This window comes from Dendropsophus ebraccatus, chromosome 3, assembly GCF_027789765.1.
Source record: "Dendropsophus ebraccatus isolate aDenEbr1 chromosome 3, aDenEbr1.pat, whole genome shotgun sequence".
In the NCBI taxonomy this organism is placed as follows: Eukaryota; Metazoa; Chordata; class Amphibia; order Anura; family Hylidae; genus Dendropsophus; species Dendropsophus ebraccatus.
Window position 1 is genome coordinate 168473962 of NC_091456.1, and position 14352 is coordinate 168488313.

The 14352-nt window shown below is 43.4% G+C and overlaps 1 protein-coding gene across 1 annotated transcript in view; it reads right to left on the bottom strand.

Moving 5' to 3' along the window:
* Nucleotides 1-561: 561 nt before the first annotated feature.
* LIFR (LIF receptor subunit alpha) overlaps nt 562-14352 on the bottom strand; it is a 61060-nt gene continuing 47269 nt past the window's right edge. Inside the window, exons 6-20 of the mRNA XM_069963091.1 lie at nt 13789-13963; nt 12844-13107; nt 10702-10834; nt 10429-10595; nt 9106-9251; nt 7800-7965; nt 7360-7436; nt 6674-6899; nt 5958-6134; nt 5284-5385; nt 3819-3986; nt 3247-3411; nt 2941-3034; nt 2055-2133; nt 562-1713 (exon numbers count right to left, since the gene is read on the bottom strand). Of these exons, the coding sequence (XP_069819192.1) occupies nt 1090-1713; nt 2055-2133; nt 2941-3034; nt 3247-3411; nt 3819-3986; nt 5284-5385; nt 5958-6134; nt 6674-6899; nt 7360-7436; nt 7800-7965; nt 9106-9251; nt 10429-10595; nt 10702-10834; nt 12844-13107; nt 13789-13963 (2763 nt within the window). The 3' untranslated portion in view covers nt 562-1089. The remainder of the gene's footprint in view (nt 1714-2054; nt 2134-2940; nt 3035-3246; nt 3412-3818; nt 3987-5283; nt 5386-5957; nt 6135-6673; nt 6900-7359; nt 7437-7799; nt 7966-9105; nt 9252-10428; nt 10596-10701; nt 10835-12843; nt 13108-13788; nt 13964-14352) is intronic.

The following is a 14352-nucleotide window of genomic DNA, read 5'->3' on the forward strand; positions in this document are numbered from 1 at the left end:
TGAAAAAGCACAAGTAATTTCTTGCAAAAAAAGCACCACTGCTGTCCTCAGGTTGTGTGTGGTATTGCAATTCAGCTCTATTCACTTCAATGGAGCTGCAAAACCTACACCTAAACTGAGGACAGGAGTGGTGCTGTATCTAGAAGAAAGCGGCCATGTTTTTCTAAGTCTGGACAACCACTTTCAAATCTGGCCATCAAAAACCACGTAAAAAAGTGTGAACAGAACAGACTATAGCGCGACCTAAAAATCCCATAAAAATAAGTAGTGTTCTCACTGGGAAAAAAAAAAAAAAAAAACGATGTGATACATTCATAAACATCCTGACCAAAAAAAAAAAAAAAAAAAAAAAGTTAAAAATGTAGAAATTTCTTCTGCAACTAAAAAAATATATATAAAAAAAGTCCCGTTTCTGGAGAGACTGCTACATAATAAAGTCACATTGTAAGACGACGACCTGAATGTAGTTTTTTTAACCCTATTCCCCACTTTAGGGTTATTGAGTGGCACTGACCCTTGCAGAACCTGAAATTTCCACATTGACCTTATAGATTTGCTCTATATACATAAAAAATGTAAAAATAAAATTCAACATAAAAAGTAAAAAAAAAAACGACGATGTTCTAATTTTCCAGACCACCAAATTTTCGTCTCAAGATGTCCGATAATTCGGAACATAATAATCCGCCATCGTGTCCTCGGAGTATCGGAAATCTATAGCTTTTATGGCTACGCAGCACCGCAGGTCTGTCGTGACCCCATACGTGGAAGTGATTGGACCACGGCTGCCACGGTTCTAATAGTATGTTCTGCGGTATCAGGAGCCTGAACCAATGATGAGCCCCTTTAAGGCAATACACCTCGGCTGCCGCTAGTCACTGTTGTTATTTCCGGCGGCAGGAGGATACCGAAGCGTAGATGGGGATGTATGCAGCATCTACTTGATACGGTAACAAGACTCGTAAATCTGTCCCTTTAAGAAAACGAACCCAATGATTGCATTGACACAACTATGGATGGACCTCCTTCATGGAAGAGCAGCTGGAGGGGCATGCTGGGTGGTGCAGGAAGACTTCATGTCACCCATGTTCAATCCTCTTGCTTGTTCTGAAACAGTGAAGAGATCGACCATCCAATGTGGGTGGGCTTGAGGGAGTCTTTATTGTCCACTGGAGGGATCAGGAAATGTCTGGAGTTCACAGAGCAGGGGCTCCCGAAGGAAGCGTTTTCACTTCCCATGGACGTTGGAGACCCTGGAGAATCGGTGGCCCAGGTATTGGGGTGTCCCTGAGGTCTATACCCTGAAGACGCCACCATGTCATCTTCCATGGACTCTTGGTTGTCCATGTTCACAGAACTAATAGGCAGCTGCATCTGAGGTTTGTACCCAGCTCCATCAGCAAAGTCGCCATCAGGTTCATCCTCTGAGTTACCCTGCGGCTGGTACATGGACTGGACATCTATATACACCACAGACGGCGAGGCAGAGCCGTCCAGCACTGGGTTGGAAGTATCCTCATGGCTGGCTGGTTGGGTATATATGATACTGGCATGATTATCCTCCAGGGTCTCCGCGCCATCCTCTGGAAACGGACCACAGTCTGACAACGGAGAATTCAGCTCTGTGTCAAGGATCTTCGGGAATGGCTCGACCACCTCAACGCTGCTGGGGGTGCACCGGTTCATCTCCAGAGTCTTAATAGTTTTACTCCCCTGAAAATAAAAGACAGATGAAAAACCATCAGAAGGCAAATATATAATGGGATAAACCAGCTGGCCCCACAATGCAGGCCCTCCCCCACGTCAGACGTAGAGGGGTTGTTGAGGATTTTAAAAACAGCACCACACCGATAGTGTGCGGCATTACAAGCTGACAACTGATATGCAATACTAGATGCAGAAAGTGAGAAATGTTGCAAAACTACATTTCCCATCATACTTAGCTAGCCAGCTGTCCAGGTATGATGGAAATTGTAGTTTTGCAATAGCAGGAGGGCCAAAGGTTCCCCATCCCTGATGTAGAGCATAAGGAGGGGCCATTTTGGTAACATTACCTCAGTGCCGTTCTTTGGGAATTGCAGAGCTTTACTATTTTCTGGATTGGGGATGTCGGGATAAAAAGTTTCTTTGATCCTATAATGGAAAACAAAAATAAATTGAAATCTCCATAAAATTATGAGAAAGCTGCACAGCCCCAGCTATTATTCTCTATGTGAATCCAGCGCTATAGAAGGAAGCCGGAAACCCTAAATGGCCGATGTGGATGGGATAACCTCCTATGATGAAGCCGTGTGTCCTCAGCACAAGGCTTGGCGGAATCGGCAGGGACACAGCTTCCTGTGACCTCGGTCTTTACTTTCCATCTCAGCCACGTGAATCACAATCGCGGGAAACATTATTTATCAACGTCTGACTAAAATTAACATATATATGGGAAGGCGTCCAACTACATTCTGAACTTCTTACATGGAAAAACTAATAATCAGCAAACATTTGTCTTTTAAAAATAATTCAATTTCTTTTAAAGTTTTTTTTAAAAGGGGAAAATTGCTGAAAACCCAGGATGTTCTTTAACAGTCGTGATAAATAATGATGCGTTTTCTGTGTGCGAGCGCCTCTGCTTGCACTGGGTGGTTATTTGTCATTGATGTTGGCGGCCATTTTTTGATGGTTTCTAAATGGCAATAGGATTTCAAATTTTACGTCAGCCAACTCTACAGATAGGGGGTCATCTAGAAATGAGGAAACTTGCAGAAAGTTTGCACTCCAACGAACACAAACGCCTATGGCTGTATCCATGTTTTCGCGGCAGCGAGATTCCAATGCCAATCGATTGGGTTCGTGGGAACACAAACTTTGAGAAGTTTGCCCATCTCTACTGATCACCAGTAAACTTCCCAATTATCTCCCAGATGTCTCTAAAGATCCCGTTCTACTTACCATTCTCTTTTCTGGTAACAAAAGGCGCTGGCCACAATGCCAAGTACAATCGCAACCACTATGGGGATTATGATGGCGAGTATAAGACCAAGAGCTTGAAAAAATTTTAAGAAGAATACAATGTTATAAGCAGGTATTAGCCTTCATTATCCCAGTTCACACACCCACAGCTAAACAGGATGTAGAAGTCCCTCTACCACATAAGAGCCCAGCATGTGTACACAGGTCGGTGGGGTCTCCAATGTAAATTTTACACTGGGACCCATGAGCTTCATGTTCCGCCTCTTAGGCGCAGTACACACTTACCGTTGTCAGCAGTCAGGACTGAGAAGGATTTGATAGGGCCCATCCCTCCCCTGGTATAAGCCTGTAATCCCAGGGTGTAACTTGTTCCGCTCCGCAGGTCTTCTATCTTTAAGACCCGCACTGCCGGGTCGGTGATATTCTTTAATTTTGTCTCTGTGTGACGAACTATAAAAGATCAAAAACAAAGAGGAGGAATAAATTTTAAGCATAGAAACATGATAATACTGTATTACATGTGAAGAGCACGGCAGGGTGTCGGGGAGTAAGCCTGTTCAGCTGTGTGCTTCTCCTGCGTTGGGTGATCAGTGGGTTCTAAACACATAGACCCCGACTAATCAAAACTCTAACACTTTATTACCCAGGCCCAAGAAGGTGGAGAGCCTTAAAGGTGTTTTCCCCAACATAGTCTAAATAAAGTTTTGGAAGCACTTCCGGTATACTGATCCGGTATACTGATCCTTGTTTCCACTGCCAGCACCTTTTTGCAAGACGACCTAAGCAGGATATGGTGGCAATGGCATAGCAGTAGGGAAATGGGGTACTCGGGCCACCAAATAACCATGATGAATTACCGAAGTCCTGGAACCTGGAGAAGACCGAGTCATTCTGCTGTTTCACCACATAGACCAGGTAGCCCTGCAGGAAACCTCGGAGGTTCTCTTCAGATATAGCGTCCCACTTCACCAGTATAGAGCTGGATGTTGTCTCCTCTACCGTGAAATTTGGCGCCACTAAAGGAGCTGGGAAAACAAATCTCAGTTTTAAAATTATGTAAGCCCAGTATGTATCTTAGCATTGATGCTGCAGGAGCTAACAGTAGTTTAGACCGGACAGGGCCGGAGGTCACACATGTGTGGTATAAAAGGTGGATCTTTCTGGACTATACAAAAGAGTATAAAAGCGAGAGACACATTATTCTGGGCTCTTTGGAATACTGCACATGGAGCTGTACGTGTGTTCAGATCGGCTTTCTACTCTCAAATAATCTCACTGATCAATACTGTGCAATGGGCTAGTATTGACCAGTAGAATCAATCTCATGATTGACTATAAAAGGTGTTAAAGCCATAAAGTGTGTTTAAAAAAAAAAAAAAAAAAAAAAATTATAATATGTATATATATATATATATATATATATATATATATATATATATATATATATATATATATATACACACACACACACACACACACACACATATATATATATATACACACATACATACATACAGTGGCACCTTGGTTTAAGAGCGTTTTGGTTTAAGAGCTCACAGTTTTTCAAAATTGTGACTTGGTTTAAGAGCATTGTTTTGGTTTAAGAGCTCCCTGTACTGGGTGGGAGGGTGAGTTGGGGAGGGGCATGGTCTGCATAGCGGGGTCTACAGCCCTGTACTCTGACCCAGGAAGTCTCCCTCACCTTCCAAATCATAGCAGATTTACTTCAGGCTGGGGCTTGCATCAGGGGACAGGACTGTGGAGGTAATCTCTCCATAGCTGTAACCTCTCTCTCCCTGCAGTCTCTGTGAGTACTGATTGGTCCATGCTGAACACACCTCTTCCCCATTGTGATCATGTGACCACACAGACCTCTGAAAGCAGTCCTGTTTCTCTCTTTTAGCCTGTTGTACTACCCTACTGCATTATGGGGATCTGCAGTTCCACCCTGTATCTACAAACTGCTGCTGTGTTTTCAAGTTTATGCCCTTACTATACATTATACTCCACATGCTGATTTCCATACTGTACAGTAACTTATATCACATATTCAGCTGTTTCTCATTGTTTGTTTCATCTGTTCTACATGTTATTTAAAAATCATTATTTTTGGGGTGTGAAACCAATTGTCTGCATATCAGTAATTTCATATGGGAAAATTTGCTTTGGTTTAAGAGTGGATTTGGATCCGGAACGGATTATGCTCGTAATCCAAGGCACCACTGTATATATATATATATATAAAATAAGTGTAGAATAAACATAACATATCAGTTTTTAGGGCATAAAAGCAAATCCCACAATTGCTCTGACATCACTCACCGAGCTCCTGGGCGTAGACGATCATCTCTTTCAGTATCTGGTGTTCGTCATCCTTACAGCCGTACACGGACACGTTGTATCTCTGCCCGGCCTGAAAGTCTTCTGACAATACAAAGCAGACAAGCGGCAAGTTACACCAGTCACATGATAAACCTCACCCTGCCACTTCAAGAGGAAGCCTGGCCCATGGTGACTAATCCAATCCATCCTCTGTATCTATACCCATCCACATCTACTTATTTACACTATTTTACTCGACTTCCTCGGACTTCAAAGAACAAACATGGTCTGAACTTTACATTCTTTGGTGACATCTTCTACTTGTCACTCACCAAATTAATTGTTATTTGGTGTGAAAACCGATTGCTTTCTTCCAGGAACAGCGCTGCTCTTGTCTATGTGTCGATGTTAACTCAGCTAATTTTAATAAAGTTGCACTACAGGAAATAACCCATGAGCAAGAGCGGCGCTGTTTCTGGAAGAAAGCAGCCAGGTTTTTTGTGTGTGACAAAAAACTATGATATTGACAGTAGTCTGGGGTACTGGGATACACAAGACCCAAAATGTCACTGCCTCTAGCTGCAAGGTCTGCACCCCTATAATAATTTTTATTTATATGGCGCCAACAGATTCCTCAGCACTTCACAATTCTATAACCCTCACACTCTTCTTACTTGAGCTAATAAAGCCGCTGGCAGCATTTGAGGGAAACCTCTTCCACATCAGTGATGAATCCAGTGGGTGACAGGACGGGAACCACTTCACCAAATATCCACAGGAAGCGTTCCAGTCTGGGCTCCAGGTTAGGTTCACACCATCGCTTTCCCCCTCAATCTTCTCAAGTTTGACACCTATAGAAAAGTTAAAGAGATTATCCAGGATTAGATAAAGAAATATTTTTTTTCTCCTCAAAACAGCACCACCCCTGTCCTCAGGTTGTGTCTGGTATGACAACTCTGCTGGATTTGAGCTGTAATAACACACACAACCTGAAGACAGGAGAGGCACTGTTTCTAGAAGAAAGCAACTGTGATTTTTACCGCCACCAATCAGAGTCTGCTGTCATTGTTCTATGTGCAGCCTTGTAGTGATGATCACAGATGACTCCCTACCCCCCCATCCCCCCCCCCGCCTAATATCTCGGGACAATATGATGTTACTACATTCGTGATTCAGCCTTATGGTGAGGAGTATTACGCAGGAAATCCTTCATCAATGAGTCATGACAGCAGACTCCTGAGCGCCTATATTTACCCCGTTCTGAGCTCTGTATATATCCAGCCAGATGTTACTGTACACAGATTAACCCCTTGTGAACCATGCACTGTAACCTGCACCCCACATACCACAGACTTATCCATCATGGAGGAGACAATCTCAGGACACTTACGGCTTGGCAGCACCACAGTAGTGATCCTGGAAGGTGGTGAAGATCCAGCTGAATTGACGGCAGTCACATAGACCTCATAGTCGTCATCGCTGCCGGTCAGGTTTATGCTGGTCCTGTTGAAGTCGGAAGGAAGCTGCAGCACATGGGGAGGGTCAGCGCTGAGCAGGGGTCTCCAGGTCACCTTATAGGAGGTCACCACTCCATTAGCTTCTCTGACTGTCAAGTGCTGAAAGATTATTACATCGTAAGCAGTCACAAATGCTGTACAGCACTGTGAAATATGGAGGCGCTATTGTATAATTTCCAACATGCAGAACCTATACATCAATTGGCTCGGCTTGTTCTGGGACATAACACAATGCTGGTGGATAGACTACACAGTCAAAGTTACAGATTCCCTTTAAGTGCTGTGACTGCAATAGGCCTGGATCTGAATCAACTCTGACACCAGCACTTGGTAAAGGACGTCACTACTTCATTACAGCCCACTGAGCGTGGATTGAAGAGTTATGGAAAACTCCCATCCATATATAAAGAAATTAGAAAAAGAGATCCTAAGCAGAGAGCCTCAATATCATTTATATGCACCAATAATCCTAAATAATACATATGCAATGCTGGAAACTAATCTAATGATACAGAGATAAGCAACTGGAATAAAAGCTACTTACACAATGGCGACTTACCTTCCAATAAACCTTTATTTCACGTCCTTCTGGTTTCCGGACAATTTCTCTCCAAATATCCAGCTTTTTTGATGGTGCTGTGAAAAAATAAATAGAAATAAAAGTAAGTTCATGGATTTAACACTATTAAAGGGGTTGAGAAAATATGGCTGATTTCTTACAAAAAGAGCGCCATTCCTGTCCTCAGGTTGTGTGTGGTACTATAACACTACAACTCTCCTCAATGGAGCGGAACTGCAACACTAAATGTAATCTGAGGACAAGAGTGGAGTTGTTTCAGGAAGAAAGCAATTATATTTTTCTAATCCTGGACAACCCCTTTAAGTAGTATACGTGTTCCAGCAAATAAGCATGTGTATGCTATGGAATCTATAGGGTACCTTTAGGCATGTACTAAGCCCTATACAGAAGACCCCATATAACAGAGCTAGTTCCCGTACCTGCGGTCAGAGTCGTGTGCCTCTTCTTGCCGCTCCAATTGCTCCACTTCCAAAAATGATCGGAAGATGAGCATCTAACCCGAAAGTCATAGACTTGAAAGGGGTGAAGGCTGTCTATGTCACAGTGGTACTGAGAGTCATTTAACCCTTCCAAGGTGATGTTGCGCTGTGGAAAAGACAGAATGGTTTATACTATGAGATCTGACATCTGAACAGAAAGGTTGAAGATAACATATCAACTAAGCCCGTAAAGTAAAAAGTAAAAAGAGTAAAAAATGAAGAGGTCACCTGCACATTGATAGTAGTATCTATTAGTATTGAACTTGCTAAAAGTTCAGATATGTGTGCGTCTGGAAAAGTAGGTTGCTGCCCTAGAGAGTCCTGTTTTCCCGGCAGCCCTAGAGCGGCCTCCAACTTCTCTGACGAGGGCGACCGCAAGTTCGCTGAAACGCGTTAGATGTCTTTTTGCCATACATCGGCCTCCGTATCCACTAGAGTGACGTCACCTAAACGTGGACTCCTTTGAACTTACTCTACTGTGCCGGGTGTTCTGGTAGTAGCAGAGCCGCCGGCCGGGGCTCGCTCCCAACCCCGACAGCAAGGACTCTTCCTCACTACACTTTGCAAGATGAACTTTACAGTATGACCATCGTTGAAGGCACTTATTGTGAAACACAGGTAGGACACCGCTACTAAGTTCATCAGCACATTTGAGTATTACTACGTGTGGTACTAGTATACCGCTATTTGAGCTCACAACATAGCTACATACTAAGCATCCACCTGATTGTGATTTTGCATTTGGTATAGCCAATTCCTCATTACTGTTTTTTCTTTTATATGCTATATATGACTATCGCTTCATTATCATTGCTTTAGAACCGAATATCCCTGTACCAACCACAGCGCTACAGATCACTATCATCATTTATTTATATAAAAAGTAAAAAGAGTAAAAAATGAAGAGGTCACCTGCACATTGATAGTAGTATCTATTAGTATTGAACTTGCTAAAAGTTCAGATATGTGTGCGTCTGGAAAAGTAGGTTGCTGCCCTAGAGAGTCCTGTTTTCCCGGCAGCCCTAGAGCGGCCTCCAACTTCTGCAGTCGCCGGGAGTCCAATGCCATGAATTTAGGTGCAGATGAACTTTGCCGAGTCAGAACTTTCAACAAGTTCATTCAACACTAGTATCTATGACTATAAGGGTAACTGGGATAAAGGGGTAGGAACAGACCCAGGGCCGCTGCCTCTAGTGACAATTGCTAGCGAGGCCACCAACAAGGAGTAACATGAATGGGTCCTTACCGTTTCCGTCTCACCATGGATGGGTTTGACTTCGATTTCACATCTTAGGTTAATAGACGCGTATTTTCCAGGAAGAAACCATGAGAGGTAAACCTGAGTAGGATCCGTGTCGCGGATGATAAATTTGTCAATAGGCAAAGGATAAACTTAAAAAAAAAAAAAAAAAAAAAAAAATCTGTTAAAGTTCAGTAAAGGGACTCAAACATAAAATCTTAAAGATAATATACAAGATTTTTCCAATCCCCATGTTCCAGAACTTCTCATTCTATATAAATACATATTTATTTACAGAAGATGGTGACTCTCTTTAAATAAGATCTCATCCGACAGATCTCATCAGATAAGACAACCCTGTGTCTCCATGGTAACAGACTACACCAAAAATTCAGCATAGTCTGATCCTGCAATCATAACTTTTTCCATTTTTTCCTAAGGGCCCTATTAAACGGAAAGAATGTTGCATGAAAAACAGTTACAGCGTCTGAATTTAAGCAACAATCTTTCCGTGTGTATGCAGGCAGCGGTGAAACGACTAACGGAAATTAGTATGTGCCGTTGATCGCATCTTTTAAGCTGACCATAAAGTCATCGTTAATAGTTTGCAAATCTTTCATTGTATGTTCACATGGTTCGTTATTACAAACATTCCTAAACTAGAGTATAAGAGCGATCATAATAACGTTCGTAACTAATCGTTACGTGTATTGTAGTAAATGATCTTCGGTCATTCCCAAAAGCTCCCGTTTGTGATTGTTTATTGTTAATCAGAGAAAATGAAAAAAATCACTTTGTCTAATAGGACCTTGCTAACTAATCTACTGAATGTATATCAGCTACAAGTAGGGCCAATAGCACTGTATAGGAGCTGTAGACATAAAACAACGACTGTTCATTTGCTACTGAAGACAACAACAAGAAAATGTTGGAAAAATGGACATAGGCTTTAAGATTTCCAAGACTTTAGTGACAATCCTCAAGATTAGTCACCTATACATGACTGGTGGGGGTCTGACACCAGTCACTCGACAATCAGTAGCACCCACACATAGAGCCAGAAGCAGACCGTTCCGCACATTGTGTAGAGGTGCTGAAGCTCAGATCCCAATAAAGTGGACACGGCTGAGCAGCAATACCACGCACAACCTGTGACAGATGTGGCGCTGTTCTGGCTCCTCCCTAGAGTCCTGCAGTGCTAGGAGCGAGCATAACGTCACCATACAGAGTGTCTATGCAAAGCCACTGAATGGGGCCTTAGGTGTATATGAGGATACAGATGACAGTATAGCGCTCCTTTTAGAGTCCAGTAGGACGGTCCTGACTTACTTCTTTCAGAGACGTTAATCACTATGGAAGTATTAGAAGTTCCTAATGGATTTCTAGCAAGGAGAAGGAATTCGTGAAGTTCCTGTTCCTTCTTTATATCGTAGCTGCAGTTGAATTCATCCTGATCCTCATTGTATCCGGAACATGTAGTGTTTATCCCTGAGAACCTGAAAATATAATCATCCGTCTTATTATCAAACAATACAGCAACAAGTAGCATTATGGGAAGACAATGCCACTATACACAGACCCATAGACTACAATGCGGCCGACCTTTCATATAGAGAGTATTTTGTCCCACGCTCCTCGCCGTACAGTCCAGTGTCTCTTCCTGCTTTCCAGGTACAATTGATCACCTTGAGGTGCCGAGCTTCACAGCTGAAGTCCCGGGGCTTGTCCGGAGGATCTACGAGAGAAGAATCCAGTATTAATATACACAGTAAATGTGCTGACATCTATATGGAAGAGGTTTACCCATTGTCCCAGAACTGCAGTGTGTTGGGGAATATGCGGGCACTATGATATCAGGCTGCCAACCAATTCGTCTCATACCCAGTTACAGGTTGTTTGTCAATTTAAAACATACACACGCAACTAAAGTTATAGCCAAGTCTTTCACCTGGGACTTTTGCTTCATGTTACTTCTAGAAGTACTTCTTGGTTGAACTTGAGAGACATGCACCTAACTATGTAGGTACAAGTACACTCCTAACGTCCAGCAGGGGTCACTGCACTCCAAATCTAAAAGTGGCACTATAATACCAGTCACACCTATGTTCAGAGGTCCCCCAGAAATGGAGCAGAGGCTGAGGCTATGTCCTTGTAATTAATGGGGGCTCCAGCAGTCAGACCCCTGTGATCAGCTAGTCCTCACCTACCCTATGGATAGGGAATGACTAAATATTGGGATAATACCTTTAAGTGTATCTATCGCTTTATAAAGAGATATACCATATTTTCTGGCATATAAGGCGACTGGGCGTATAAGACGTCCCCTGACTTAAGCAGATTCTAAGGAGTTTGCCTTATACGCCATAAAATGTTAACCCCTGCCTAACCGCAGACCTGCTGCGGTCAGGCAGGGGTTAACTGCAGCTAAAAAAAACAAAAAAAAAAACAAAACTTAACTCACCTAGGCCTCCGCACCTCCCGTACCATTCCCGGCGCAGGCAGTGTGACGCACACTACCTGTGCCAGAGTCTGAAATTGCGGAACCTCTCCCCAGCAGCCGAGCGTCTCATCGGAGATGCTCAGCCACCGGGAGAGCTTAGGGAGAATGAGATCGGGGCCAAAAGTTCCCGAAGCCTCTCTCATTCTCCCGAAGCTCTCCCAGCAGCTGAGCGTCTCCGAGCCTCTCCGATGAGACGCTTGGCTGCCAGGGAGAGGACTGCCGATCTCCGTCTCCGGCACAGGTAGTGTACGTCACACTGCCTGCGCCGTGAACAGTACGGGAGGCGCATGGTGTCCAGGAATGTTAAATGTTTTGTTTTTTGTTTTTTTTATAGTGGTCGCTCCATATAGTGGGGATGGGGCCATTTTTGAGCCCCGGCCCCAACCGTATGGGGCGACCATATCTGGCGTATAAGACGACCCCAAACTTTAACCCAGATTTTTCGTCTTATACGCCGGAAAATACGGTACTTCAGGAAGAGCCTCTGCGGTTAAAACATCACATTGTACTTGGTTGCACAATAAACTTGTGAATTTCTAAACCGCCATCTGATGCTGTTGGACTTTCTGGATGGCCCAGAGATGTGTCAAAAGTAGTAGTTAGTAGTAGTAGTAGTAGTAGTAGTTAGTAGTTAGTAGTTAGTAGTAGTAGTAATAATAATAATAATAATGCTTTTTAATATTAATAATAGTTTTGACCGGTTAGAAGCCAAGTGTCGAGACCCCGACCGAGCAGGAAGAGAAAAGTGTGCCTGAACGCTTTTCTCCCTGCTGTCTATGACATGGCCTAAAAAGCCTTGCATTGGATGGTGTTTAGGTCATGTAGTACAGTGACGGAAGTAGACATGCTTCTCCATGCTCTATCCAGTGATTGCTCAACATTAGCCTTAACCAAACTTGGCAAGCTGTTTGGTAAAATTCCTGGAACCCGAATGCCGAGTGTTTGACTCCCAGTAGCTGGAGAAGTTGGATACCATCCTGGGTAGTCCTGGAAAACATGGAATCAACCATGGGCTTTATCCAGGACTCCCTAGGGGGACATCCAACTTCTCCAGCTATCGGGAGTCAAATGTCAAGTGTTCAGGTTCGGAGAGAGTTGCTGAAACCGAACAGTTCGGCAAGTTCAATCACCACTAGTCACTATGGACAAACATGGACTATGATGTTATGTAAGTGCAAACTTTCATCATGCCCTGGTGGGGGACCATCAGAATATTTAAATTAAATTTATGTGCAGCTACTTACATCCCACAAACACGACCGTCCCAGTCATGTACTGCTCCTTGTAGGTGGAGCAGAAGATATTGTCTCCACTGGACTCAGACATCTGTAGGTTGTGTAGCTGGATTCCGCTGCTGCCGCTTCCCAGGTTGACAAGAGGATAGGGGTCGGACTTGAATTGTATGGATTTCACTTCACTACCGCTTTCTACTTTACAGCAGAAGTTGACATCTGAGCCAACAGGGACAACTATATCTTCAGGGAAGACCACATTGTCAGCACTGCTGCCTGAGAGAGAGAGATAGAGGAGGTGAGTGTTACTACATCTGTATTCAAGTGTTGTGCGCCTTATAGATCTAGACCAATGATACCCAATCAGTGGCAAAACTACCATTCATAATCTTACTGCCTATTTAAGGGGTACTCTGGTAAAAAAACAATTCTTTCAAATCAACAGGTGTCAGAAGTAAATTGCAATTTTTTTTTATAACTTTCTATTTAAAAATCTAAAATCTTCCAGTATTTACCAGCTGCTGTATGTCCTGCAGGAAGTGGTGTATTCTTTCCAGTCTGACACAGCGCTCTCTGCTGTTACCTCTGTCCATATCAGGAACTGTCCAGAGCAGGACAGTTTTTCCATGGCGATTTGCTACTGCTCTGGACATGGACAGAGGTGGCAGCAGAGAGCACTGTGTCAGACTGGAAAGAATAATCCACTTCCTGCAGAACATACAGCAGCTAATTTTAAATATAAGTAAACTACAAATCTGTATAACTTTCTGACACCAGTTGATTTTAAATAATTTTTTTCTCCACTGGAGTACCCCTTTAAGCCAGATTTCTTCAACCTGTGGCTCTCAAATTGTTGAAAAAATTTACAACCTCCAGCATGCTGGGAATTTGTAGTTTTGCAACAGCTGGAGAGCCACAGGTTGAGGATCACAGATGGCGGCATATGTAGATTATTACCATTGACGGTTTTGGTGGTGCTCCAGTCGCTCAGCCTTTTTTCACCATCGTAGTATTCTTCGTGGACAAAGCAGCGGACCCTCACCGAGTGCGAAGAGCAATTTAAAGGAAAGTCGGAGGTCCAATTCCAGTGGAACATCCTAGCATCAGGATGCCAATGTTCTACCACCGTATCCTACAAAGAGAAAAGAGCGGCTGATAAGAGGGGAGAATTCTGCACATATAGAGGATACAGGAGTAAAAGCCAATGACCTGGCTACATTCACTGTCTATGGGGCTTACAGGCACTGCAACCTATGGAAGCCCCATATGAAATAATTGGAGGGTCCCTACGGTCAGACACACACTGATCCTGTGGATAGGAGATACCTAAAAAGGGATTATCCAGGCTTAGAAAAACACAGCCGTTTTCTTCCAGAAACAGCACAACGCCTGTCCTCAGATTAGGTGTTGGGTTTCAGTTCCAATGAAGTAAATGGAGCTTAAATGTAATACCACACACAACCTGGAGGATAGCAATGGCGCAGTTTATGCAAGAAAGTAGCTGAGCTTTTTCTCATTTCT